At 44.7% G+C, this 27,528-nt stretch overlaps 1 protein-coding gene and 3 long non-coding RNA genes across 4 annotated transcripts in view; 1 reads left to right on the plus strand and 3 right to left on the minus strand.

The window, feature by feature from the left end:
- The window catches only part of ttn.1 (titin, tandem duplicate 1), a 172,815-nt gene that overhangs the window by 98,406 nt on the left and 46,881 nt on the right, over positions 1 to 27,528 (plus strand). Inside the window, exons 129-183 of the mRNA XM_037108979.1 lie at positions 124 to 426; positions 525 to 721; positions 814 to 997; positions 1,076 to 1,378; positions 1,602 to 1,901; positions 2,591 to 2,709; positions 2,821 to 2,998; positions 3,135 to 3,419; positions 3,620 to 3,913; positions 4,444 to 4,743; positions 4,836 to 5,017; positions 5,207 to 5,336; positions 5,466 to 5,656; positions 6,057 to 6,486; positions 6,594 to 6,899; positions 7,011 to 7,192; positions 7,440 to 7,569; positions 7,708 to 7,859; positions 7,961 to 8,108; positions 8,497 to 8,662; positions 8,911 to 9,062; positions 9,508 to 9,804; positions 10,065 to 10,364; positions 10,568 to 10,882; positions 10,969 to 11,117; positions 11,237 to 11,387; positions 11,517 to 11,798; positions 11,891 to 12,193; positions 12,500 to 12,802; positions 13,065 to 13,346; positions 13,783 to 13,970; positions 14,103 to 14,214; positions 14,555 to 14,857; positions 15,042 to 15,350; positions 15,709 to 15,990; positions 16,176 to 16,475; positions 16,616 to 16,909; positions 17,019 to 19,988; positions 20,113 to 20,433; positions 20,549 to 20,833; positions 20,939 to 21,244; positions 21,388 to 21,551; positions 21,681 to 21,921; positions 22,149 to 22,424; positions 22,542 to 22,841; positions 22,943 to 23,245; positions 23,338 to 23,637; positions 23,787 to 24,074; positions 24,265 to 24,567; positions 24,782 to 25,084; positions 25,198 to 25,503; positions 25,899 to 26,186; positions 26,462 to 26,752; positions 26,842 to 27,129; positions 27,230 to 27,512. Of these exons, the coding sequence (XP_036964874.1) occupies positions 124 to 426; positions 525 to 721; positions 814 to 997; positions 1,076 to 1,378; positions 1,602 to 1,901; positions 2,591 to 2,709; positions 2,821 to 2,998; positions 3,135 to 3,419; positions 3,620 to 3,913; positions 4,444 to 4,743; positions 4,836 to 5,017; positions 5,207 to 5,336; positions 5,466 to 5,656; positions 6,057 to 6,486; positions 6,594 to 6,899; positions 7,011 to 7,192; positions 7,440 to 7,569; positions 7,708 to 7,859; positions 7,961 to 8,108; positions 8,497 to 8,662; positions 8,911 to 9,062; positions 9,508 to 9,804; positions 10,065 to 10,364; positions 10,568 to 10,882; positions 10,969 to 11,117; positions 11,237 to 11,387; positions 11,517 to 11,798; positions 11,891 to 12,193; positions 12,500 to 12,802; positions 13,065 to 13,346; positions 13,783 to 13,970; positions 14,103 to 14,214; positions 14,555 to 14,857; positions 15,042 to 15,350; positions 15,709 to 15,990; positions 16,176 to 16,475; positions 16,616 to 16,909; positions 17,019 to 19,988; positions 20,113 to 20,433; positions 20,549 to 20,833; positions 20,939 to 21,244; positions 21,388 to 21,551; positions 21,681 to 21,921; positions 22,149 to 22,424; positions 22,542 to 22,841; positions 22,943 to 23,245; positions 23,338 to 23,637; positions 23,787 to 24,074; positions 24,265 to 24,567; positions 24,782 to 25,084; positions 25,198 to 25,503; positions 25,899 to 26,186; positions 26,462 to 26,752; positions 26,842 to 27,129; positions 27,230 to 27,512 (16,618 nt within the window). The remainder of the gene's footprint in view (positions 1 to 123; positions 427 to 524; positions 722 to 813; positions 998 to 1,075; positions 1,379 to 1,601; positions 1,902 to 2,590; positions 2,710 to 2,820; positions 2,999 to 3,134; positions 3,420 to 3,619; positions 3,914 to 4,443; positions 4,744 to 4,835; positions 5,018 to 5,206; positions 5,337 to 5,465; positions 5,657 to 6,056; positions 6,487 to 6,593; positions 6,900 to 7,010; positions 7,193 to 7,439; positions 7,570 to 7,707; positions 7,860 to 7,960; positions 8,109 to 8,496; positions 8,663 to 8,910; positions 9,063 to 9,507; positions 9,805 to 10,064; positions 10,365 to 10,567; positions 10,883 to 10,968; positions 11,118 to 11,236; positions 11,388 to 11,516; positions 11,799 to 11,890; positions 12,194 to 12,499; positions 12,803 to 13,064; positions 13,347 to 13,782; positions 13,971 to 14,102; positions 14,215 to 14,554; positions 14,858 to 15,041; positions 15,351 to 15,708; positions 15,991 to 16,175; positions 16,476 to 16,615; positions 16,910 to 17,018; positions 19,989 to 20,112; positions 20,434 to 20,548; positions 20,834 to 20,938; positions 21,245 to 21,387; positions 21,552 to 21,680; positions 21,922 to 22,148; positions 22,425 to 22,541; positions 22,842 to 22,942; positions 23,246 to 23,337; positions 23,638 to 23,786; positions 24,075 to 24,264; positions 24,568 to 24,781; positions 25,085 to 25,197; positions 25,504 to 25,898; positions 26,187 to 26,461; positions 26,753 to 26,841; positions 27,130 to 27,229; positions 27,513 to 27,528) is intronic.
- On the minus strand, positions 1,060 to 2,909 carry LOC119025428. The gene is made up of 4 exons (XR_005076820.1): positions 2,782 to 2,909; positions 2,575 to 2,688; positions 1,813 to 1,944; positions 1,060 to 1,188 (listed from the first exon to the last, which is right to left on the minus strand). It is a non-coding gene; the product is annotated as an uncharacterized LOC119025428 (long non-coding RNA).
- On the minus strand, positions 10,260 to 10,936 carry LOC119025427. The gene is made up of 3 exons (XR_005076819.1): positions 10,798 to 10,936; positions 10,551 to 10,680; positions 10,260 to 10,400 (listed from the first exon to the last, which is right to left on the minus strand). It is a non-coding gene; the product is annotated as an uncharacterized LOC119025427 (long non-coding RNA).
- Positions 11,600 to 27,528, minus strand: part of LOC119025426 — a 68,078-nt gene continuing 52,149 nt past the window's right edge. Inside the window, exons 8-17 of the long non-coding RNA XR_005076818.1 lie at positions 26,819 to 27,029; positions 25,883 to 26,010; positions 25,262 to 25,367; positions 22,143 to 22,242; positions 16,235 to 16,473; positions 15,815 to 15,948; positions 15,152 to 15,308; positions 12,093 to 12,166; positions 11,871 to 11,999; positions 11,600 to 11,756 (exon numbers count right to left, since the gene is read on the minus strand). This is a non-coding gene — a long non-coding RNA (uncharacterized LOC119025426). The remainder of the gene's footprint in view (positions 11,757 to 11,870; positions 12,000 to 12,092; positions 12,167 to 15,151; positions 15,309 to 15,814; positions 15,949 to 16,234; positions 16,474 to 22,142; positions 22,243 to 25,261; positions 25,368 to 25,882; positions 26,011 to 26,818; positions 27,030 to 27,528) is intronic.

Raw genomic sequence — 27,528 nt, forward strand, 5'->3', positions numbered from 1 at the left:
ATACAAGTGAATAGTCTTTTAAATTAACCTGACGCAACACAATTATCTGTTACTTTCTGTCTTAGAAACTGTCTATATCACAAAATCTTGACAATAAAATGAGATGCTACATGTACTCCACAGAGAAACCAGACCCACCGATCCAGGTGGAAGCCCACGATCCAACTTCCAAGTCCATCATGGTCACCTGGAAGGCTCCGGACAATGATGGCGGCTGTCCCATCCAAGGCTATATTGTGGAGAAGATTGAAAAGGATGGTGACCGCTTTGAGAGGGTCACCCCAAGCCTGGTCCCCGGTTTCTCATTCATTGTAACAGACCTGAAGGAGGACATGGAGTACCAGTTTAGGGTCAGAGCAGAGAATGCAGCCGGAGTCAGTGAGCCATCCCGCAGCTCACAGCCCATCAAGGCTGCAGACCCTGTCGGTAAGAAATACTACAAAACATATATATATTTAAGTGTTTTTGAGCTTTAAATGTAAATAAAAATTGCCTACATTTCATAACTCTACTTCCACTTTCAGATAAACCAAAGGTCACCCTCCATGCTCGTGTGCAGTCTGGTCTTTGCATTAAGAAGGGTGAAGAAATCCGCATTGATGCCTACATCTCGGGGTCTCCATATCCGAAGGTCACCTGGATGAGGAATAACGAGGATGTCACCAAAGAGCCAGCCAAAACGATTGTCCCTATCATCAAGAAGAAGAGGACGAAAGCCAAGGTGTGTGACATCTGTGTGTCCTGAATATTCTTGTGTGTTTCTATTCTCAATATTTTAAAGGAATTAATAACACTTTCCTTCATTACTTTAAGGTTCCTGAACCAGAGGAGGAGTTTGTGACTCCGTTGCGTGAGCGTCTGGGTATGGATCAGACCAAGAGGGGTCAGTCTGCTGTGATGATCCGTGATGCCGTCAGGGCCGACCATGGCAACTTTACCATCCAGGTGGAGAACACTCATGGCATTGCCTCTGCCACCTGCTTTGTCAACGTCCTCGGTAAAACATTTATTTCTTCTTTGAGTTTCCTTCAATCCTCCTGAGATTCAATGTTGACCTGACTCTGCTCTGTCACAGACAAACCTGGCGCTCCTATTAACTTCATCTTCGATGAGATCAGGGACACCTCGGTCATCTGTAACTGGGAGCCTCCCGAGGATGACGGTGGCAGTGAGATCCTGAACTATATCCTGGAGAAGAAGGACAACAAAAACGATGAGATCGGCTGGATCACCATCACCTCCACCCTAAAGGGCACCAGCTTCCCTGTCACCAAACTCATCGAAGGGAAGGAATACATCTTCAGAGTGACTGCTGAGAACAAGTTCGGCTGCGGGCCAGCTTGTATCTCCGACCCACTGGTGGCCAAGAACCAGTTTGGTGAGCAGAGAACTGAAAATTAACACATATATATATACACATATATATATATATATATATATATATATATACACATATATATATATATATATATATACACATATACACATATATACACACACTTTCGCAGCACTTGAAGAATGAATGACCCTTTATCCTGTTCCCTTTTTTCCAGTAATGTAAAATGAGAATTGCATCAATCACATTTATCCTCCCCTCTCAGATCCTCCCGATGCTCCCAACACCCCCAGAGTCCATGAGGTTACAGCGAGCAGTGCCCACATCTCCTGGCATGAACCAAAGGATAACGGCAGCCCAATCCTGGGCTACTGGATCGAGAGGAAGGAGGTGAACAGCAAACACTGGACCAGAGTCAACCGCGCCCTCCTCAACTCTCTGGAGGTAAAGATCACCGGCCTGATGGAGGGACTCACCTACATCTTCAGAGTGTGTGCCGAGAACTTGGCCGGGCCTGGGCCCTTCAGCGAGCCAACCGAACGCACCATTGCCATGGACGCCATCTGTAAGTTCTTAATGGAGGCTCAATCTTTGGGAATCTGTAATTTCTGTCAGATCATCGTGATTTAAAAATGTTAGACTGCTGAAGTCTTTTAGATCAGCCCAATAATTACAAAATACCTAATCCCAGTAGACTTTCTGAAGAGCATTTGATACATTTTATTCTGGGCTTTTATCAAGGGCTTCAACATTGTCCCTGTCTTAAAAAGCTAATCTTTAATGATAGCAAACCCTAATGGCTAAGCAATTAAATTATCTAGAATAAGTAAATGCAGGCATTAAATTGAAACAAATAAGTACTTTTCACAAATTCTGATGAGATGGTTTCTTCCATTTCTAATACAGTGATTATGAAATAAAACCTGGCATGATGTAAACACAACTTAAAATGACCAAACCAGTATTTCTGCATGGTTTAAACTGTTCATGCTGAACATTTCCCAAGGCATAGTGTCAAGACTTAAGTTGGATTTCTGTCCTTCCAGGCAGCTGTTTATTTTTACTTCAAAGTATTCGCTGTAGTAGGTTTTATAATTTATTGAAATTACTTAAAATATGCCTAGGCCAAAAAAGACACCAAAGAAAAACTGTAAGATATTTCCCAAAACCAACTGTTTGGCTGTGTGCTGCAGAACACAAACTTTCATTATGCGAATTGAGTTAATTCTTTCTCTCACATTTTCTCCTATCCAGTGCCTCCTGGCCCACCCACACCACGGATCGTGGACACTGGGAAGGACTCTATTATCGTGGCCTGGAAGCCTCCTCTGTACAATGGTGGAGGAGACATCCTGGGATACCATGTTGAGAAGGTACAGAAAATGAGTACAGTACCTGACTCTTGGATGCAAAATAACTTGTTGGAAATTTTGTGAATTTTTTACCTGGAACTGTGATGTTAAAACCTTGATTTCTAATCACAGGTTTTGGTCGGAGAGAAAGAATGGACTCGTAGCACAGAGTTCAGGTGTAAAGAGCTGACATACACTGTGACCGGTTTGACCGAAGGAGCAGATTATTATGTCCGTGTCATCGCAGTCAACGATGCCGGCCCTGGAGCTCCTGGTGTGACTGAACCTGTCCAGGTCATAGAGCCTCAAGGTACTGATGGTTTTATTATTAACAGGGAAGAACAAGACATTTATTTTGGATGCTTTTAGCACTAAGAAAAGACAATCTTTCAGTTGTTTTGCCTAGAAAAACGCCTACTCATAATATTTCTGTCTCTGTCATTCAGAAACTCCAAATGTGGAATTTGATTCCTCCGTAAAGAACGGTGTCATCATCAAGGCTGGCGAGCCACTGAAGCTTCCCGCCATAGTGACTGGCAGACCCCAACCTGAAGTCAAATGGGTCAAAGATGAAGCAGAAATCGACAAGGAACGTATGATTGTGGAAACAGAGGGAAAGAACAGCACTTTGTTTATCAAGAAGGCTGTAAGGGCAGATCACGGAAAGTACCAGATCTCTGGCACCAACAGCAGTGGCACCAAGACTGCTGAAACCAGAGTGGACGTTATGGGTCAGTGTTGAATGAATACACAGCATCAAGGTTTCACATTCAAAAGTCCAGTAGATCCCATACATAAAATGTTTTGAAAAATGAGAGAAAAACTACACTGAGTTTATAAGAATCATAAATATGAATCTTATAGGGCAAGAAATCCTACGCACAACGAGGCACATGACAGCTGACAATTATACTGGCCTGTGTCTCTGTAGATGTTCCCGGACCAGTGGTTGACCTGAAGACAGTGATGGTGACCAAGAAGAACATCACAATCACGTGGTCCGACCCCGTGGATAACGGTGGCAGTGACATCATCGGCTACGAGGTGCTGAGAAAGGATGCCAAAATGAAACTCTTCCGCCAGCCCATTGAAACTGCCTCCTGCAAGTGCGACATCCAAGGTCTTCTGGCCGGCGAGGAGTACGACTTCAGGGTTGTTGCTAGGAACAAGTACGGCGATGGAGCTCCAGCCGACCTGGGACCCATCCTTGCCGAAGATCCCAAAGGTAATTCCATTAAAATTTGACTGACATTTAACATCATACAATTTTTCAGAGAAAATATATCAAAGAGGGCTGCACAGTGGCCCAGTGGCTAGCACTGCTGCCTCACAGCTAGAAGATCGCCGGTTCGCGTCCCGGTTGGGACGCCTGGGATCTTTCTGTGTGGAGTTTGTATGTTCTCCCTGTGCAGCGTGGGTTTTCACCGGGTACTCCGTCTTCCTCCCACAGTCCAAAAACATACTGAGGTTAATTGATCATTCTAAATTGTCCGTAGGTGTGAATGAGAGTGTGGTTGTTCGTCTCTATGTGTGGCCCTGCGATGGATTGGCGACCTGTCCAGGGTGTCCCCTGCCTTCGCCCTAAGTCAGCTGGGATAGGCTCCAGCCCCCCCGCGACCCTGCAGAGGATTATGCGGCGTACATAGAATATGTACAGATGATGGATGGATATATCAAAGAAACAGCATAGAGGGTTTGTTACTCCTCATAGTCACCATTCTTAAGTGTTGACTGAACTCTTCCACAACATTCCAGGTACTCCCTCTGCTCCAGAGAAGCTGCACTACACTGAAAGAACCAAGTCTACCATCACCCTTGCTTGGCAACCACCTCGCACTGACGGTGGCAGCCCAATCAGAGGCTACTATGTTGAGAAGATGAGGTCTGACAGCAATGAGTTTGATGTGGCAAACCGCAAGATCTTCACAGAGTGTTGCGGAACCATTGAGAACCTGTCAGAGAACCAAGAGTACCAGTTTCGCGTCAAAGCTGTGAACGAGGTTGGGGATGGAGATCCCTCCAAGCCCATCAATGCCAAGATCATGGATGATGAAAGTACGGAACTCACTTTTGTAAAAGAAACCTGATTTTGTGAGGCTGATCTGGCCAGGTGAGACTCTTGAAAAAACATGTTTTTTTGTCCACAGTTGCTCCAACCATCACCATCCTGAAGTTCTTCAAGAGCAATGCCATCATTGTGAAGAAAGGCTCAGCTATCGACATCCCAGCAGAGGTGAAGGGACTTCCTCTGCCAACATTTCAATGGATGAAGGACGATCTGGTACTTGAGAAGCCTGATGAAGAGAAGATGACAATGGAAACTGAGGAGGTGAGAACTGATTCATTCATGTGGGCATGGAATTTGCTCATTCTGTATGTCCAACATTTTGTTCCAGAGAATGATATCTCAACTACAGGCCAGATCCAGGTTAGAGTATGCTTAGAGTTTTGATGTTTGTTAAGTACATTTAAACTGCCTTGTGTACGATTCATTTGTGTTTTGCCTTCTCATCTTCAGGTGAACCGGACGACTATAAACACTAGGATTGCCATCCCAGACACCATCAGACAGGACAAGGGCAACTACAAGTTGGTGGCTGAAAACTGCTACGGCAAAGCTCAGCATGTTATCCATGTCGAGATCCTTGGTAAGAACATCTACAAATAACAAAATTTTGAATGTGTAGTTTCCAGGTCAGTTCAGGTCAGGTTTAGTTTCCATTGTTTTATCATCTCAACATAATGAGCATTACATTAACCCCACCATGCATTTTCAGACCGCCCTCTTCCTCCGAGAAACGTTGTAGTCTCAGACATCAAGGCAGAATCATGCTACCTGACCTGGGATGCCCCAGAGGACAATGGAGGCAGTGAGATCACCAATTACATCGTGGAGCGCAGAGACGCCAGCAAGAAGAAGTCCGACTTTGAAGTTCTGACCATTAACCTCATCGACAGGAGATTTGGGGTGAGTTATAGCTTCTTTAACCAGCTGGTGATTCAGATACTCAATTGTCACTCAGAAGAGATATTCATCCCAACTCCAGACTTCCTTAAAAGGTTTAACTCACTTTCAAAACTCAATAGACTAATAGCCTAATGTAAATGATGTTTTCTTTGAAAGAGTGTGAGAACATTAAACAAACCCAAATGTAATGTTTCTGTGATCTTTGGTTGTGGTCAAACTTAGTGTGAAACAAGGAACCAAGTTCCCGAATAGTCTTTATTTTCAATGTAATTAGTGAAAATGATCACAAAATAACAAATCAATAAAATATAGGCTCAGAATAAATGTATTTACATCGTCATAATCATGTGTTTTCATCTTATGTTGCACTGTAAAAAAGAATAATGTTTTGCTCCTGCAGGTCTACAAACTGAACCTGAATGGTACCTACCAGTTCAGGATCAAAGCTGAGAACAAGTATGGTGTCAGTGATGGCTGCGATTCAGAGAAAGTCCAGCTCAGGGATCCGTTTGGCCTCCCTGGCCCTCCGCGTAACCCCAAAATTATTGCCGCCACAGCAACCACCATGACCCTGACCTGGGATCCTCCTCTTGATAATGGTGGCTCCACCATCCAGGGATACTGGCTGGAGAAGAGGGAGCGTGGCGCTGTGTACTGGGGTCGTGTCAACCGAGCTCCAGTCACTAAACCGGCAGTGAAGGGTCTGCAGTATACTGTGCTGAGGCTCATTGAAGGAACTGAGTACCAGTTCAGGATTGCAGCCTGCAATGCTGCAGGTGTTGGACCACCCAGCGAAGCCTCTGAGTGCCGCTTCGCTGTGGATCCCTGCAGTGAGTGTTACCCTATTAAGGTTTTCGTTATTAACTAAGACCTTATGCAAACAGGGAAATTTAAATATTTTACATTATAAAGTCTGACATTCCACCTCCTCTCTCAGATGTTCCCAGCCCACCTGGATCTCCCGAGGTTAAAGACAAGACCAAGAGCAGCATCACACTCACCTGGAGCCCCCCGGACAGAGATGGCGGAAGCCCCATCAAGGGTTATATTATCGAAGTCCATGAGGAGGGCTCTCCTGATTGGAGGAGGGTGAACCCTGCTGATAAGCTCCACCCATCCACTGAAATCACTGTCCCAGACCTGAAGGAGGGCAAGAAGTGCAAGTTCAGGATCTACGCTGTGAATACAGCTGGCAACTCGGAGCCCGCCAAGACCGGCGACATCATAGTTCAGGACATCCTGAGTAAGAGCAACACATCAGTCAGACTGTGGATCTGCTCCTAATACAGGCACTGCTTCTGTTGATGATATCAGCTGTCTGAAAGTGTTGTTTTTGTGTGTGTTTGCTCTCCAGTTGAGCCAACGGTGACTCTGGACATCAGTGCTCATGACCTGCTGAACTGCAGAGCTGGAAGGACCATCAGGATTCCTGCCACTATCACCGGACGACCCATTCCCAAAGTCACCTGGACCTTTGACGGAACCGCTGAGACCGAGAAGAAGAATGAACTGCACACACTTCCTGTCGACTCAGAGGTCAGACCCCTCAGAGTTTAACTGACTGTAAATTAATGTAACTGGTCATTTTTTTTCACTTAGGCATAAAATTCAAAGTACCAAGTAATTTGCTTTGTTGGACAAAAACCTGCATTGTATCTTGAAAAGCATCTTTATAACCACAACTGCCTGTGGAGGAAGTGTGAATGGAAACTTTTTTAGAACACTAATAAGAATTGACCTCTGTCATACAGTGAGTTCTGACATTGTGCTGGTTTCCTTTCAGATCCACTCGACTGACACAACGTCAGAGGTTGTGATCTTTGAATCCAAACTGAACCACAGTGGCCGATACATTATCAACGCAGAGAGTCCCGCTGGACACAAGGTGGTCAAAGTCAGAGTCAACGTGCTTGGTATGTAAAGATTCAACAGATTTTATTTGTCACAAGCTCATTCAATACTTGCTACGCAGTCCTAAATAAAAAAAATAAGGTATCTTTTTCACCTGTGAGAATTTTTAGTCTTTAATTTCTTGGTTTGTGGACCTGCAGACCTGCCTGGACCTCCAAGAGACTTTAAAGTCAGCGATGTGACAAGGGGAACCTGCCGACTTACCTGGAAACCTCCACAGTGCGATGGAGGAGAAAGAGTGAAGAGCTACTTCATCGAGAAGAAGACGGTAGACGGCAAAGCCTGGACCAAGGTATGATCAAACCTGCTGCTAACTGTTAACTGTTCCAGCGGAAAATACACTACAAAGTTATTTATTAGAAAATGCTCTAATATAAAGTCCAACTCTTTCAGGTGAACCCAGCCTGTGCTGCTCAGTCTATGGTGGTTCCAGACCTCATCAATGGCCAGGAGTACCTGTTCCGCATCAAGGCTGAGAACCGCTTTGGTTTCGGCCCATACGCTGAGACCATTGAAGGAACCAAAGCCAGAGATCCAATTTGTACGTACACTCACTTTTATTATTTATTCTTCTGTTTTCTACTGTGTCCACAGACACAAGATTTTATAACAAAAAAAAAAAAAAACCTGCATTATGACACTTAATATAATATTAAAACTAATATAATTCGTAATATAAGTATAATTTAAATTAATTACTTAAGGACTTCTACTGATTAGTATTTTCTGACAGTATGCTTATACTTTTATATATGTAAAAGATCTTAATACATTTTTCATCACTATACAATGTAAATCACACAGGTGTATAAAAATGCGTGCCTCAAAGTTCATAAGGAACTGAGTTTTAGGTTTTTTGCATATTTTGTTTTTCCTTCTTCTCAACAATAATTAGAATGATTGAGTGATCTTATCTTTTGTGTCTGCAGATCCTCCTGATCCTCCGACAAGGTTGAAGATCCAGAGCGTGAGGAAGGGCACTGTAACTTTAACCTGGAAGGCTCCAAAGAATGACGGCGGTTCACCTGTCACTCACTACAGTGTGGATCTGCTCTGCTGGGATGCCAGCGGCACCCGGAAGGAGTCCTGGGCAAGGTACACCATCACCTAAGACCCAACCCAAATACATATATACATATACATATATATACATATACATACATACATACATACATATATATACATATATATACATACGTATATATATATATATATATATATATATATATATATATATATATATATAATCCATGCGACTCCTAGTTTTTCTATTTGTAGTAGTACTTGTGGTATTTTTTTGCTGAATGTTCTCTGAAGCTTGAATGTCTGTCTGTGACTTTCAGGTGTAATAGGAGAGATGTGGACACCACGAGGTTCAAGGTTGAGGACCTGACTGAGGGAGATGAGTACGAGTTCAGAGTGATGGCTTACAATGCAGCCGGAGCCAGCCGACCTTCAACCACAGCCGGACCCATCGTCATCCAGGACCAGACCTGTAAGACTATTTAGTACACAATCATTAAGATTCATATACATATATATACATACATACATACATATACATACATATATATACATATACACATACATATATACATATATATATATATATATATATATATACACATACATATACATACACATATATACATATATATATATATATACATATACATACATATACATATATATACATACATACATATACATACATATATATACATATACACATACATATACATATATACATATATACATATATATATATAGATTCCATGAAGCTGCAGTTCTTTATATCAGTGACTGCCAGTTCAGTCACTGATATAAAGTACTGCAGCTTCATGGAATCTTAATGTCTAATCTTGACAACTTAGCACAAATTTGATAAAAATTCAAATTTGAAATTAAAGAATGTGTCATAATCTCATTTTTCGCTGCAGGCACTCCGTCTATAGAGCTAGAGGAGTTCATGGAGGTCGAACAGGGCTCCGACATCGGCATTGTGGCTAAGATCCGTGGCTGTCCGTTCCCCAATCTCACCTGGTACAAGGCTCCGCCCCACAAGCCCGACGACAAGGTGGAGGTTCAGTATGACGAGCACATCAACAAGATCGTATCGGATGATAGCTGCACGCTGCTCATCCAGCAAGGCAAACGTCCCGATACCGGCCTCTACACTCTTGTGGCCTCCAATAGCCTTGGCAAGGCCTCCAAGGAGATGAGACTCAATGTGCTTGGTACAAACAATCAATTTTTTCAACAATATCCTCACTATTATGTTTAAAATACTTTTTTTATGGCAAAAACATTGATCTTTACACTGAAGTTTCATGTTTTATTTAATCATAACTGAAGGACAACCTTTTTTTTTTAAAACATGAAAAAAAACGCCCATAAGAAGCAATAAATAGCTCCATGAACACAAATCACTTTGATCTACAGGTATGATTAACTCTGATGATTTCTAGAGTCTAAACTTGTTTTTTTGTTTTTTCAGGCCGGCCTGGTCCTCCCTCTGCTCCCATCAAGTTTGAGGAGATCGGAGCTGAGAAGATCACACTATCCTGGCTGCCACCCAAGGATGATGGTGGGTCCAAAGTCACAAACTATGTCATCTGGAGGCGCGTGGCCAACAGGAAGTCCTGGGTCCCTGTGACGAATGAGCCCAAAGACCGGATCTGGACCGTGGAGAATCTGATGCAAGGACACGAGTATGTGTTTCGCATCATGGCGCAGAATAAATATGGAGTTGGAGAGCCACTGGACAGCGAGCCTGAGGTCGCCCGAAACCTCTTCAGTAAGTTAAAGTTTAAGATGGATTTTGATTGTCAGACTGGAACAAAAAAATTATATTAAATACTTAAGAAGTCTGTACACAGACCATATCCTCTTGTATCTGAAAGTAATGGAACTTATTAAACAGTAAACTGCAGTTGTATTGATACACGATGAATATCTGAATCCTCTAACCTATAATCCTTACCGTCTGTCCGGCTGCAGCTGTCCCTGGTCAGTGTGAGAAGCCGACCATCAGCAACATCACTTTGGACTCCATGACCATTAACTGGGAGGAGCCTGAGGACGATGGTGGCACTCCCATCACCGGCTACTGGCTGGAGAGAAAAGAGACAACAGGGAAACGCTGGGTGCGTGTCAGCCGCGACCCCATCCGTCCCATGGGCATGGGCGAGTCCTTTGTGGTGAGTGGACTCATTGAGGGCTCCCAGTACCTGTTCAGAGTCATCGCCATCAACGCAGCAGGACCTGGTCTTCCCAGTGCTTCTACAGACCCCACCTTCGCTAGAGATCCCATTTGTAAGAGCCACTCACTGAAATCAGACAACTTCAAGTTTCAAATACGTAGAGCAGGATGTTAATCACTCATCTGTCTCCTCGTGCAGCACCACCCTCTCCTCCGACACCAAAGGTTTCTGATTGGACAAAGTCCACAGTGGACCTGGAATGGATCCCTCCTTTGAAGGACGGAGGCTCCAAGATCATGGGTTACTGGGTGGAGTACAAGGAGGAGGGCACTGAGGCTTGGGTCAAGGTGAGAGGAAATCAGTCACAACATCCTAAATCCTCACTGGTCGAGGAATACGACTTGGTTATAGAGATAGATCTTTGCTTACGAGCATCCTTAGAAACTCCATGTTTGTGTTTTTTCAGGCCAAGGAGACTGAAGTCCGTGGCACTCGACTTGTTATCACTGGTCTGAAGACTGGTGGAAAATACAAGTTCAGAGTGATCGCCTTCAATGCTGCTGGTAATGGCGAGCCAGGAGAGGTCCCAGAGGTGCTTGAGGTCAACGACAGAACCAGTGAGTTTTTCTGAAAGTCTCAGTGTTACACATTTCAAACCTGTTCTCTCAACAGTGTGGCCTTTGAAGATGTATTTATCTAGTTTGGTAGGAAAAAGCAGAATGTAATGTCAAATTTGATCTACACAGTTGCTCCTGAGGTGGATCTGGATGCCTCGGTTAAGGAAAGGATGGTGGTCCACGCCGGCGGCGTGATCCGTATCATCGCCTATGTGTCTGGCCAGCCATCCCCAGAGGTCACCTGGAGCAGAGATGGAGCTGCACTGCCTCCTGAGGCTAAAGTAGAGACAACAGCTATCAGCTCTGCTCTGGTCATCAAACCCTGTGTCAGGAGGCACCTCGGCGTTTACACGTTGACTGCCAAGAATGCTGGAGGAGAGAAGACGAAAAACATCACCGTGGAAGTTCTAGGTAAAATGTTTTCTTGTGTATTATTGAGACATCTCAAAACTCTCTGATATTTGCATTTTTTAAATCGAAAACCTGTCTGTGTCCTCCTTTAGATGTCCCTGGGCCCGTTGGCATCCCCCTTACTGCAGAGAACCTGAGCTGCGACTCCTGCAAGATCAACTGGTACTTCCCCGAGAACGATGGGGGTTCTCCCATCAGTAACTATGTTATAGAGAAACGCGAGGCTGAGAGAAAGGCCTGGACCTCATTATCCTTCACTGCAAGCAGACAGAATGCCATCGCTCAAGGGCTCACCACCGGAAAGGCCTATTTCTTCAGAGTGGCTGCTGAGAACGCCATCGGCATTGGGCCATTTGTTGAGACTGCAGCTGAAGTTATCATCAAGGAACCAATCAGTGAGTTTAATTACATAAATATAATGACCACTGGTCTATTACTGCTAATCTAGAATCTAGTCTAATCTGCATCTAGAAACAAGGCCATTAAAAACATAATTTTGAAATTGGAAAGGGATTTTAAGATAATGCCAGAATTTTTACTTAATTTGAAGACAACTTACAAGATATTTTTGTAAAAAAAAAAAAAAAAGTCAGGATTCTTTAATAATCTTTTTCTGCACCTTTGTCAGTCATCAGTGACGTGTACATTATCCAACTGTTACAGTTCTCAGATAACAGAAATAAAACATGTGCTACTCTCAGGTGTGCCTGACCGCCCTGAGGAGCTTGAGGTCACCAAGGTCACCAAGGACTTGATCAGCGTCACCTGGAAGGCGCCCAAGTACGACGGTGGTTCAGAGATCACCATGTACATTCTGGAGGCACGTATGATTGGCAAAGACAAGTATACCAGGCTGACAAAGGAGAAGCTGATGGAGAGGAAGTACACATTTGACGGCTTGAGGGAGGGTGACACCTACGAGTTCAGGGTCATTGCCGTCAACGAGGTTGGTCCAAGCAAGCCGTCATTCAGCACCAAACCAATCACCTGCAGGGACGAACTTGGTGAGGACTTTTTACCAACAGGACCATTTTGTGTGTTTATTTAGTTTACAGAATCATTGGCAACATTGGAGTCATTAGTTTTGGATGATTTTGTCTGTAAAATACTACTTTTGCAGACTTGAATTATTGCTGTTCAATTTGAGAGATTTTAGATTTGAGAAAAGAAAATCAGTATCATTAGCAGAAAATAAATTAATCTTCACAGATTAAAAAAAAACAGCTGAACAAAATAACAGAGAATTTCTATTTTCTGTTCTTACAGAGCCGCCAACTATTGAGCTGGACTTCCGCGATAAGATAATCATCCGTGTGGGTGAGAGCTGCCTGCTGCAAGGACGCTACACAGGAAAACCTTCACCATCCATTTCATGGTACCGAGATGATGAGGAACTGAAGGCTGACAAACACATCATGTTCAAGAACACGCTGACTACCATGTCGCTCGGACTGATGAAGGCACAGCGAGAGCATAGTGGCAGATATGTAGTAGTGGTGGAGAACAGTACTGGATCCAGAAAGGGTGTCTGCAACCTCACAGTTGTCGGTATGTAGATGGAACTCATGTAGATTTTTTTTTCTCCCTTTCTCTTATTTTCCCAAGTATATATTAACAAAGTAAATGCCAAATCATATAATAACTGGAAGAAAAAAAAAGAAAAAGAACTCATGTAGAATATTTAGGCTGACATAAGCCAGTCTCATGAATTAAATGTAATGGAACTAAAGATGAAGATGCAGCTACTAAATTATGGATTACTGATAATTGTAAGAGGTCTAAGAATTGACGCCTGCAGGGCGCTACGAGTATTCATGCTATTCATTTACATTTAAAATTTGACTGTCTGAGGCAGACTTGAAAGCTGCAATTCAAAGATAAAAAGCATTACTGCAATTACTTTTGCTTTTCTAAACAAGAAAAGAGATTAGTTTATCGCAACATTACAGATTTGTTATTTACGTTGTTTATTTCCTCTCTGCAGACCGTCCCACTCCTCCTGTTGGCCCAGTGGTGTTCGACGAGGTGCACAGAGAGTACATGGTAATCTCATGGAAACCCCCTCTGGACAGCGGTGGAGTCGATGTCTCCAACTACATCATTGAGAAGAGAGACACCAACAGAGATATGTGGACCACGGTGACATCTGCCACCACCAAGACCACATGCAAGGTATGTCCGAAAGGATTGTCGACCAAAATCCAGTCGGCAATCATCCGGAACTCAGAATGTTTATCCCAGTACAAAACATGTTTCTGGACTTCGGAGATGTTGACATGTTCTTTGTTTTTGTTTTTCTCTCAGATCCCCAAGCTAACTGAGGGCAGGGAATACATCATGAGAATCTCTGCTGAGAACATGTACGGCATCAGTGACCCTCTGGAGTCTGAGGAAATGAGAGCCAAAGATCTCTTCAGTATGTTCTGCTCAAATCCTGTAAACACTTGTTTTAGTTCTCCCAGAAATTATTTCAGGAAATGAACTTGATTATATACATCTAAATCTAGGTGCTATTTTATTTATCTTTATCACTGTGCCAAAATCCTCTTGGAAAAATTACAAAAAGCAGCTAAAATAACAAGACAAATTTACTATTACAAAATTATCCTGATTTTGTGTGACATCAGATTCTTTTTTAATCTACAGATCAGACAGTTTTTATTAAACGATTACACATCTAAATAAATTTGGGCTCTGCAGAATAAAATCGATTTCACTCAGATAAACCCAGTTTTTCTTCTGTGGCCACCCTTTAGGAGTCCCTGAGGCACCTGAGATGCCAACAGTCAGAGAGGTGTACGGCACCAACGCACTCGTGCTGTGGAACCGCCCTCGTGATGGTGGAAAGCCCATCACTAACTACATCCTGGAAAAGAAGGAGCCCTCTGCCAAGAGATGGTCCAGAGCCACCAGAGATCCATTGTACCCTGCCACCCAGTACCGAGTCCAGGACCTGGTGGAAGGCTGCGAGTATGAGTTCAGGGTGATGGCTGAGAATGAGCTTGGAACTGGAGACCCTAGTCCACCCTCTAAACCCATCCTAGCCAAAGATCCCATTGGTCAGTTTAACAAAAATCATTGAAAACATGTATTATTTGTATTTGTATTATATCCGTATACAGTTAAATTAAAAAAAACTTCCCTGGGGTCAATTAAAAGGAAGGTTATACATACACTGGTTGCTACTTTACATATTTTAAAAACATATAGTTTACAGTCCTCTATAACACTTCATCCTCACAGTTCGTCCCAGTCCTCCAGTGACCCCTGAGGCCTATGATAAGACCAAGGACTCAGTCAGCCTGAAGTGGAAGTTGCCCCGCCACGATGGAAAAGGGCGGATCTTTGGATACCTCGTTGAGTACCAGAAGCCCGGTGCCGTGGAGTGGAATCCAGCCAATGAGACGCCAGAGCAGTGTCCCGACCTCCACTATGTGGTGACAGGCCTGGCCGATGGACAGGAATATGTCTTCCGGATCTTCACCGTAAATGCTGCTGGCAAATCTGACCCTGCATACGTCAAAGAGACCATCAAGGTCCACGACAGACTGGGTAAGTGATTGATTTACAATTCCTCTTTGGTTTTATCCATTATATATAGTATAATTTTTTTCAGTAGAAATTAATGCTTTGGCTTAGTCATTATGAGACACATGTAGCTGATGATTTTGTGGCTAATGCAGGTTAAGGACAGACCTAAAACTGATAAATAATATTTACATTTATTTCAGATATTTGTATCAGGAATTCTCTAAAAAAAAAAAAAAAAATGTTAGCTCACAAGTTAACAATCTAGATCTGGTAATAGTCTGTGTCATTGTTAATTATTTAAACTGCTGGCTTAGTATTGCATGCATTACATTTGCTGTTTATACAAAATGCGGTAATGTCTTCCTATTTTCCTCCACAGAGGCGCCAGAGTTTCTGTTGGACGCCAACATGGCACGTGACCACCTGGCAATGCTTGGTACTGACATCACCCTGAGTGCCACCATTAAGGGTGTGCCGACACCCACCGTCAGCTGGAAGAAGAATGATGGTGACATTCCTTCACACGTAACTGTTGCTGTCACCGCCACCGGCAGCAAAGTCTTCATCCCGAAGTCAGTCCGCACAGACTCTGGCAACTACACCATCACCGCGGAGAATGCTGCTGGAAAGAAATCAGCAACTGTCACCGTGCTTGTGCTGAGTAAGTGAAATGTTAACCATCATAAATTTTGGTTTTGGTTAGTCTTGGACAAAACAATTTGTAAAGATTGTGTCAACATTTACAAACAGGAGCTTAGTTTTTTCATCATTCCACTAGGGAAAATATATTTAAATTGAGGACATTTTATGTTGATATTTACTCTAACCCACTCGGGTTCCCACCAGACAAACCTTCTCCACCCAGAGACCTGGTGGTCTCCGAGGTGACCAGTGAATCTGCCTACCTGACATGGAAGGTCCCTGAGGACAATGGGGGTGCTGTCATCTCCCATTATGTTGTGCAGAAGAAAGATGTGGCTGCCGATCAGTGGGTGCCTGTCTCTCCCGCCAATAAAAAGCTGAGTCTGATGGCCATGTACCTTATGGAAGGAATCCAGTACCTGTTCAGAGTGGCTGCTGAGAACCAGTTTGGCAGGAGTGACTTTGTGGTGACCAAGACACCCATCAAGGCTATCGATCCTCTCTGTGAGTAAAAGTCATTATTATGTTATGTATGTAATTTAACTCTTGAGCCTGATCTGAATTCTAAAAAAAGTTCAGCAACTGGAATATCAATTGTATACCAATTACCAGCAATTAATTGTTGTTTTCTCCACACCTTTAAGATCCCCCTGGCCCACCCAAAAACCTGCACCACACAGACGCAGATAAGACAGAGGTGTGGTTGGCATGGGAGTGGCCTGACCGTACTGGTGGAAGTGAAATCACCGGTTTCATTGTGGAACACCAGGAAGATGGCCAAACTGACTGGGTCACCTTCAAGACAGTCAGCAACAACCATGCTCATGTCACTGGTTTGGTGGAGGGAAAGACTTACCGCTTCAGGGTGAAGTCTCAGAACGCAATTGGCATAAGCCGTCCTGACACTAGCGTCCCTGTCACTTGCCAGGAGAAAACATGTAAGAAACAAAATTGAAGTGGAGTTGATTTTTAGTGCAAATGGTGTTCTTTCTCTTGTTTTCAGGCATGAAAACATCCTAATGTTGTTGATGTTTTGTCCTCCTTCAGTGCCACCAACTATTGAAGTGGATGTGAAGCTTATTGAAGGTCTTGTTGTCAAAGCTGGCAGTATTGTTGTCCTTCCAGCCAAGATGACAGGCATCCCCATCCCCACCGCCAAATGGATGAGTGATGGCAAGGAGATCATATCTGAGGGCCACTATCAAATTGAGTCTGCTGGATCCTCCACCATCCTCAGTATCCCTGAATGTAAGAGGGGAGACACTGGAGAGTATATCCTCACTGTGGCCAATCCTGCAGGAAGCAAGACTGTGGCTCTGCACGTCACAGTGCTGGACCTTCCAGGTCCACCCATTGGGCCAGTCAACATCTTGGAGGTCACCCCTGATTACATGATGATCCAGTGGAGGGCACCTAAGGATGATGGTGGCACACCCATTACCAACTATGTGGTGGAAAAGAAGGATGTGAAGAAACCATGGGAGCCCTGGTCTGTCGTGAGTTCCAGTGGTACCAGCACCAAGGCCAAAGTGTCCAGGCTGGAGAAGGGTCGTGAGTACATTGTCCGCGTCCGTGCTGAGAACAAGATTGGCATTGGCGCAGGGCTTGAGAGTCCTCCTACTATTGCCAAGCACATGTTTAACCCTCCTGGTCCACCAGGCCTGCCAGAGTGCTCTGATATCACAGAGAATGCTGTGACAGTGCAGTGGCCCCTGCCTGACTATGATGGAGGCAGCCCCATTAGTGGTTATGTGATTGAACGCAGAGAAATGACTGGAAAGTGGATCCGTGTCAACAAAACTCCTGTGCTGGATCTCAGATACAGAGTCTCAGGGCTGTTTGAAGGCAACAGCTATGAGTTCAGAGTATTTGCAGAGAACGTTGCTGGTGTCAGCGAGCCTTCTCCTACTTCTGACCCCATTAAGGCTACACGCGCCATCACCAAACCTGGACCCCCTGGCAATCCTAAACTGAAGGACTGGAGCAAGTCCTATGCGGACATCTGCTGGACCAAGCCTACAAGAGACGGAGGTAGTCCTATCCTAGGCTATGTGGTTGAGGCTCAGAAGTCGGGAACCGCCCAGTGGGACAGAATCAACAAGGATCTCATCAAGATATGTGCCTACAGAGTGCCAGGCCTCATTGAAGGAATGGAGTACAGATTCCGCATCAGGGCCACCAACAAGGTTGGAGACAGTGAACCCAGGGAGCTTGCTGAGACTGTCTTGGCAAAGGACATCCTTGTGCCGCCTGAGGTTGTTGTTGATGTGTCCTGCCGCGATGCTTTGACGGTTAGGGCAGGTCAGATCATAAGTTTGATTACCAGGGTGAAGGGCAGACCAGACCCAGAGATCACATGGACCAAGGATGCAAGAGCCTTGTCCAGAGACAAGCGCACTGAGATTAACAACAACTACCCACTGTGTGAACTGGTCATCAATGACGCAGTGAGGTCAGACTATGGTAAATATGCCATTGTTGCAAAAAACAGTAGTGGACAAGCACAGGCCACCATTATTGTCAATGTCCTGGACACACCAGGAGCTTGCCAGAACCTGAAAGTAGCGTATGTGACGAAGAACTCCTGCATGGTGTCTTGGGAGAACCCTGAGGATAACGGGGGCACTGAGATCACTCAGTACACTATTGCGTGCCGTCAGCCCAGCCAGAGAGGGTGGACTGTCGTCTCCAGTGACTGCACCAAGCGTCTGATGAAGGCTCCTCTCACTGAGGGCTGCGAGTACTTCTTCCGTGTCAGCGCAGAGAACAAGATTGGTGCTGGTCCACCCACTGAGACCAAGACACCTGTTTTGGCAGTTGATCCCATTGAGAAGCCTGGTGACCCAATTGACTTCCACATCTCTGAGATTGGCAAGACCTTCTGCTTCCTGAAGTGGAAGAAGCCAGACTACGATGGTGGTAGTCGCAACATCGGTTATCATGTTGAGAAGAAGCCAAAGGAGGCTGAAGAGTGGGAGAGGCTTCACAAGGGTGCCATCAAAGAGACTTATTTCATGGCTGACAGGTGCATTGAAAACCAGATCTATCAATTTAGAGTTCAGACTAAGAATGAGGGAGGTGAGAGCAACTGGGTAACCACAGCTGAAGTATTGGTTAAGGAACAGCTTGTAGAGCCTGAACTTAAGATTAAACTTGATGGAACACTTATGGTCAAGGCAGGAGACTCCATTCCTATTGAGGCAGTAGTGAAGGGCAAACCCCAGCCAGATGTCAAATGGACCAAAGATGAGAGCACAGAGGAGATGAAGAAGAGCCCAAGGCTCCAGATCGAAAGTGGGGCTGACTTCTCAAAGCTGTTACTCACTGGTGCCAGGCGCACAGACAGTGGCAAATATGTTGTCACTGCTTCAAACAGTGCAGGAACCTGCTCTGCTCATGCTAAGGTCAATGTCCTGGATAGGCCAGGCCCAATCAGGGATCTCAAGGTGTCTGGTATCACTACTGATAGGTGCCATCTTGCCTGGGAAGTTCCAGAGGATGATGGTGGCTGTGAAATCTACAATTACATTATTGAGAAATGTGAGACCAAGAGAGGAGTCTGGTCTGTCCACTCCAACGCTGTCATCACCAACAATGCTAAAGTCACCCGTCTTATTGAGGGTAATGAATATATCTTCAGAGTCCGTGCTGAGAATAAAATGGGTCCTGGCCCTGCAGTGCAAAGTGAGTCCATTGTTGCTGGCACCCAGTTCAGGGTACCTGATGCTCCTGATGCACCAGAGGTCACCAAGATCGCCAAGGAGGAGATGACTGTGCAATGGTCAGAGCCAGAGAAGGATGGTGGAAAACCAATCATAGGTTATCTGTTGGAGAAAAGGGAAGAACATGCTGTTAGGTGGTCTCCTATCAATAAGGATCCAATCCCTACAACCCGTTTCACAGTAACTGGACTCCTGCCCCTCCATGACTACCAGTACAGAGTGAAGGCTGTCAATGAAATTGGTATTGGCAGCCCAAGCAAGGCTTCACGTGCCATCACTGCCAAGGACACAGTTGGTATGTAACCAGTAATAATGCTTTAATTGCGTTTATTATCTATTTGTCAACAAATGTACCCAATGTTGGGATTACTATAGACAAAGTCAATGGCTTCATCTTCACACATCTTTATGTCTTACAGAGCCTCCTGCACCTCCTACCAACATGAAGGTCCTGGACAGCACAAAGTCCACTATCACACTTGGCTGGACCAAACCTGTATCAGATGGTGGAGCTCCCCTCATTGGCTACGTTGTGGAGATGAGGGCACAGGGAAGTGCCAAGAAAGGAGATGATGGTTGGAAGAGGTGCAATGTGGCCGCTCAGCTGGTAGTGTGCGAGTTCACAGTAACAAGTCTGGATGAAAATCTTGTGTATGAATTCAGAGTATCTGCTCAAAATCAGGTGGGCATGAGCCTGCCATGTGACCTGGAGGGTGCTGTGATCCCCAAGGAGATTCTAGGTGAGAACTTCATTTAAGATGCTTTTATGGTAATTAAATAGCTTAATAGTCTGACATGACAATATGGTGGACTAGATTTACATCAAGCTAACACCTGCACTGTTTCTTCCAACAGAGGCACCAGAGATTGATTTGGACGCCAACCTTAAGCAAGGACTGACAGTCAGAGCGGGCTGTCCCATCAGACTGTGTGCCACCATCAGAGGTAGACCACCTCCTAAAGTCCTCTGGAGGAGGATGGGCATTGACAATGTAGCCAGGAAGGGAAAAGTTGACATCATTGACACTATGACCTTCCTGGTGATCCCCGATAGTACCCGTGACGACTCTGGCAAATATTGCCTGACTCTAAGGAGTTCTGCTGGAGAGAAGGCTGTGTTTGTGAACGTTAAGGTTCTGGGTGAGTCCTTGTTTCATTTTAATGCTGCACACAACCTAGTTGCAATCAACATCATAAAATACAAAACTTATCCTACAAAAACCTCTAATCATTATTTTCTGACAGACACTCCTGGACCCGTGATGAACCTGGAGGCTACTGATATAAAGCAGACAACAGCCATGTTGTCCTGGACTCCTCCAGAGAATGATGGTGGCAGCGAAGTCACTCACTATATTGTTGAGAAGCGTGAGATCGACCGCAAGACTTGGGCAACTGTCAAGGCTGAAGTTTTGAAGGATAAGATTCCCTTCAAAGTCAGTGGTCTGATGCCAGGCACCGAGTACTACTTCAGAATCACAGCTGTCAATGAGTATGGCTCTGGAGTTCCCAGAGTGTCACCCACTTCCTACCTGGCCTCTGATCCTGTCAGTACGTATTGTCTCTTAATCACAAACTGTGACACTAAAACTAAGAGCTCACACACATCTTATAGCTGCCCACTGTGCTGTGTTTTTCTTTTTCATCAGTAATTAGAAGAACCTCAACACACCCATTTTATTTCCCCTTTTCAGGCAAGCCCGATCCATGTGAGAAGATTGAGGTTCTGGATATCACTAAAAACAGTGCGACGGTTGGCTGGGTGAAACCTGCAAGGGATGGTGGTGCCAAGATAGATGGTTATGTAATTGAATACATTGAGGTCAAACCACCTCCAGAGCCACCAGCACCTGTGGAGGTTTGTCATGTCATCAAACTAATTATTCTCTGACTGCTTTAATCAACTGCTTGATTTAATTTATTATCTTTTGATTTTTGATTGCATTTGTTTCTTTTATGTTCTATTATTGTGCTCAATTTGCTGCAGGTTCCAGAGGGAGAGGAAGCTCCTCCACCACCTCCACCACCTCCAGTGGTAGAGGATGAAGAGGAGGCAGAACCTGAAAAGGAAGTCTGGAATGCCTACACCACAGTGAAAGGTTTGACAATCAGCATCAGTGGCCTGAAGGAGGGCAAGAGGTACAAGTTCCGAGTTGCTGCCAAGAACATCATGGGCATGAGCTCATTCACTGAGACCAGGCAGCCAATCGAGATTAAGGAACAGATGTGTAAGTTGTCACTCTTGATTGATAAGAGATCATTAAGTAGTCTTAGTCATTAGCCTCTGAAAAGACAACAGTTAAATTATCTTATGTTCATTTATTTTATGGTAACATGAAGTATAGCAATATCAAGGGCTAACACTAAATAAGACAATCATTGATCTCAAGGCTGCTCTCAACTTCTATATATTATCTCTTCCATCTAATAATTCAAATACTGTACTTACCTGCAGTGGAGCCAAAGATTGTCATGCCAGAGACAGCAGGTGCCAGAGCTGGAGCCAAGCTCAGAGTAGAAGCACTGGTTTCCGGAAAACCTGCCCCAACCTGCAAATGGATGCGTGGTGAGAATGCAGTGGTCCCGTCCAGCCGTCTTGCTGTGCACCAGTCTGGCAACCTGTGTGTCTTGATTATCAAAGACGTGTCCAGGACTGACAGTGGCGAGTACAGCCTGGTAGCTGAAAACAGCTCCGGAAAGGTGGTCGAGGCCTTGAAGATTGTCATCAGAGGTCAGTATATTCCATAATAAGATTATTTAAAGAAAGGTAAAGAATTTTAAGGATTTTAAGTAACTTTTCATTATGGAGATTTTTCTAGTTTAAAGCTGACTATTCTATGCGTTTCAGACATCCCAGGTCCACCGGAGGGCCCTGTGGTGATCAGTGACATCGACTCTGATGCCTGCTCCCTGTCCTGGAATAAACCACTGGAGGATGGAGGCAGCAATATCACCAACTACGTTGTGGAAAAATGTGATGTGAGTAGAGGCGACTGGGTGACGGCTCTCTCTTCCTGCGGGAAGACCGGTTGCAGACTTGGGAAGCTCATCCCCGGGAAGGAGTATGTGTTCCGTATCCGTGCAGAGAATCGTTTTGGTGTGTCAGACCCTATTCAGTCTGAGAGGATGGTGGCAAAGTTCCCCTTCGGTAAGATAAACTGAAATGCATCCACAGTACTGTCTTTAATAGCTTTAGACTTGGCATGTTTTTTCAACACAGACCATATTAATTTTGTTTTTTGTCATCAGATGTTCCTGGAGAGCCTCTCAATTGCCGCGTCAACAAGACCAATAAAGACTGTATGTTTGTGGCCTGGGATAAGCCCGAGAGTGATGGTGGCAGTCCCATCACAGGTTACTATATAGAGCGTAAGGAGAGGAATAGCCTGCTGTGGGTGAAAGCCAATGACACTGTCGTCCGCACAACTGAATATCCCTGTGCTGGCCTTATTGAGGGCCTGGAATACACTTTCAGAGTGTCTGCCATCAACCGTGCTGGTCAGGGCAAACCAAGCATAAAGACTGACTTTGTCACTGCCAGGACACCTATTGGTAGGTTTTCCAACCAGATAACAACACCCACACCACAAGTTTTATTAATTCAATCTTCTTTCCTTACACTTGTTTGTCTCTCCATGTCACAGACACCCCAGGTAAACCTGAGGTCCTGGATATAACCAAGAACTCTGTCAGTCTCATTTGGACTCGCCCAAAGAATGACGGTGGCAGCAAGATCATTGGCTACTATGTTGAGGCCATGCGGGTGCCAGGAGATGTTTGGATACGCTGCAACACCAGCAGCCAGAATGTCCCAAGGGAGGAGTATACAGTGACAGGCTTGGAGAGAGACCTGCAGTATCAGTTCAGAGTCATAGCTAAAACTGCTGTCAACATAAGCAAACCCTCTGAGCCCACTGACCCAATCCTGGTCTGTGCTGAGAATGGTGAGATATTTTGGTTTAACACTGTTATGAGCCTGCTGATAAACCAGTGACCATAATAACATTACAACATTTTCGGCTGGACAACTGTAAGCTTGTGATTTTGTCTCTTAGTAATAGTCATAACACTACTTTATCTCATCTTGACAAAGTTCCCCCAAGGGTGGAGCTTAATGCCAGGATGCAGAAGGGCCTGAAGGTAAAGGCCCAAACCACAATCCTCCTGGAGGCTGAAGTGTTCGGTAAACCGATGCCCAGAGTAACCTGGAGGAGAGGTGATGATAGCCTAAAGTCAGGTGAGGGCCAGGTCATCACCCAGCAGAGGAATCACTACCAGCTGGAGATGACGGCAGTTACTAAGGAGCACACAGGAACCTACACCATCACAGCCGAGAATGCCAGTGGCACAAAGACCGCTGAAATCCAGGTCAACGTCCTGGGTGAGAATTTTTCATCCTTTATTAGGGGTTGTCTGTTCGAAACTGTTGCAGGATAAAGTAAAATAAAAAGGGGGACTTACATAAGCTAGAAGCCCTAATCACATTAAATTCTCGATGATGTGCATGCAGGTCTACCATTCAACATGCAGTGTTTAAATGGCTGATATTCCATTATTTTATGTCTCTTTAGATGTGCCTGGTGCTCCTGCTAGTGCCAAATACGTAGAGGTGTGTGCAACGAGCATCAAAATGTCTTGGGAGCCTCCTCTGAAGGACGGTGGCGCAGCCATCAGCAACTACATTGTGGACAAACGTGAAACCAGCAGAGCCAACTGGGCCCAGGTCTGCGCTAAGATCAAGGGCAATGTCCTTGAGTTCAACGTGGAGAAACTGATTGAGGGTCATGAGTACCAGTTCCGAATTCGTGCTGAAAACATGTGGGGAGTTGGAGACCCACACATCACCAGCCCTGTCATTGCCAAGAACCCATTCAGTGAGTCATTACCAGCATATCTTCTGAGTTTATTCACACACATGTCAGTGGCCATAGCAAACTTTAGAATTACGAACTACAGTTTAAAATTGCTGTAAAACTTGAAAGTGCTCACTGTCTAATTTCATATTCTTTAATTTTCTGAAGATTCTTATCACAATGTGTCAATATTTTGTTGGTTATTTCACACTTGTAATCTTTTTTAAATATCCAGCTGTACCTGGCCCTTGTGAGGCCCCACTGGTTACTAACGTGACCAAGGATCACATGACTGTGAGCTGGAAAGAGCCTGCAGATGATGGAAAGTCCACCATCCTGGGCTACATGCTGGAAAAGAAAGAGACCAAGGAGCTGAACTGGACCAAGGTGAACAGGAAGCCCATGACAGATAGGACCCTGGAGATTACAGGTCTCACAGAGGGAGCTGAGTACGAGTTTAGAGTCACTGCCGTCAACATGGCAGGGCTGGGCAAACCTAGCGAACCCTCTGCTGGTGCCACCGCAAAGAATCCCCTCAGTGAGTCCCATGACCTCTTTGTGGAGTTCAGTCTTAATGAGATAATATGTCACCTGTTACTTGGAGATCAAAGACTTTGTAGGTATTTTCAACTCATTTTTTTTGTTCCACAGCTCCTCCTAGCCCTGTCATTAACCCAAGTGTGACAGATACCACTCACTGCACCATCAGTCTTACCTGGACTGCTCCGGCCAATGATGGTGGAAGCCCTATTATTGGTTACTTGGTGGAGTGCAAGAGGATCGGCACTGCAGACTGGATCCGCTGCAATGTCCCCAGGAACCTGCAGGAGACCAACTACATCATCCAGAACCTCATTGATAAGGCAGAGTACCAGTGCCGCATCACTGCCGTCAATAAAGTTGGCTTCAGCGAGCCAGCTGAAGTACCTGGCACACATGTGGCCAAAGACATAATTGGTAAGTATGATTTTGATATGACCTGATTGCAGTCGGTTTAAGTACAAAAAAGTATAATTGACGAAACATGGTATATAAGAATAACAAGATTTTGCAGTTCTTTAAAACTGGCTCCAGCGTGGAAAAGTGCAGCTTATTAATAGTTAGCTGAATTATGACTAAGACTGAATGAAAATGAAAAGAATCATTAAAGCTGGCCGATGTCATTTTAGCCTTGCTCACTGTGTTTTGGTTTTTAAAAATGTTTTTCACCTTGGCTACTTCTACTTCAACTTTCAACTTGACTGGCTAGAATGTTTCTTTGATAAACATGTCTTTGTATATGTTTCCTAAGAGAGCATAAAATATGCAGTATTTTTCTCATTCATAAAACTGTCACCTGTGTGTTCATGCAGTTGCTCCCGAGGCAGAGCTGAGTGCTGAGCTGAAGGAGGTCCTGGAGCTGCAAGCTGGTGCCACCATGAGGCTGCAGGCCACCATCAAGGGCCGTCCCATTCCCAAGGTCACCTGGGCAAAGATGAACACCAACATCAAGAGCCGCCAGGGCATTATCATCAAATCCACAAGTACTGACACCCTGGTAAAGGTGGATAATGTGAACAGATATGATGCTGGCAAATACATCCTGAGCCTGGATAGCACTGCTGGCATGAAGATGTACACCATTGTAGTCAAAGTTATTGGTGAGTGTTGTTATTTATTCACTAAGAAAATGCTATAACCTTTCATTGTATTGATTCTACTGTATAGAGGCTGACTGAGACCAGCTTCCTACTTGAATTTCCTCTGGGATCAATAAAGTATCTATCTATCTATCTATCTATCTATCTATCTATCTATCTATCTATCTATCTATCTATCTAGTTGCAATCATTAGAAAAAGGAGTATGTTTTAAAAAGTGTGGGTTTAGGTCCATATTCAAAGAGCCACTAATTATAAGTGTTGTTGTCTCCCCAGATACTCCCGGACCACCAGTCAACCTGATGGTGAAGGAAACAACTAAAGACAGCGCTTCAATCTACTGGGATGCTCCTCTGATTGACGGTGGCCATGAGGTTACCCACTACATTGTTGAGAAACGTGACACTGAGAGGAAGGCCTGGTCCATTGTCTCCAACAACTGCACCAAGACAGCATTCAAGGTTGAAGACCTGGATGCTGGAAGGTCTTACTGCTTCAGAGTGTCAGCAGTTAACAAGCTCGGTGCTGGAGAGTGTTGCGAGACAGCCGATTCAGTCAGAGCTACTGGTGGGTTGGATAACAGATTTTGTGGTTGCCCTTTTGTTTTTCGTTTGTCCAAATATCATAACTCACTGTTCTTGTTTTAAATTTTCCAGAGGAGCCTGGGCCTGTTATGGACTTCAAGACCCTCCTGGTTACCAAGGACTCTTGCACTCTAAGCTGGAAGAAACCCCTTACTGATGGTGGCAGTCGCATCATCTGCTATGTTCTGGAGGTTCTCAATGGTGACGACAAGTACAAGGAGCTGATGAGGTCCAAAAACATGCAGTACAGCGCGAAAGACCTGGTGGAAGGCAGAGAATACACTTACAGAGTCAAAGCTGTGAATGACACAGGAGAGAGCGCTGCCAAAGAGCTGACGGTGGTGGCCAAGGACCAGATCAGTAAGTGACTGTCAATATTGATGAAACTTACTCACAAAGGCCTCAGTGTGTAAAGTGCTAAAAGTAGATTTTTTAAAAAACATATTCCTTTCCTCTGCAGTTATTCCTAGCTGTGACTTGAGGGAGCTGCCCAACATGTGCTACATTGCCAAGGAGGGCAGCACTGTCCGTTTAAAGATCCCAATCATCGGCAAACCTACGCCCAAGGTCACCTGGAAGAAGGGAGAGGATGAGGACTTGACAGACACTGGCCGAGTGTGTGCAGAGTCCTCTGCAGTCAACACCACCCTCCTGATCAGGGACTGCCAGAGGAGTGATGCTTCCAAATACACTATCACCCTAAGGAACAGTGCTGGAAGCAGGGAGTCCACCATTTTCATCAGGTATGAATTCGACTGT

Source organism: Acanthopagrus latus, chromosome 9 (assembly GCF_904848185.1).
Source record: "Acanthopagrus latus isolate v.2019 chromosome 9, fAcaLat1.1, whole genome shotgun sequence".
NCBI classification, from domain to species: Eukaryota; Metazoa; Chordata; class Actinopteri; order Spariformes; family Sparidae; genus Acanthopagrus; species Acanthopagrus latus.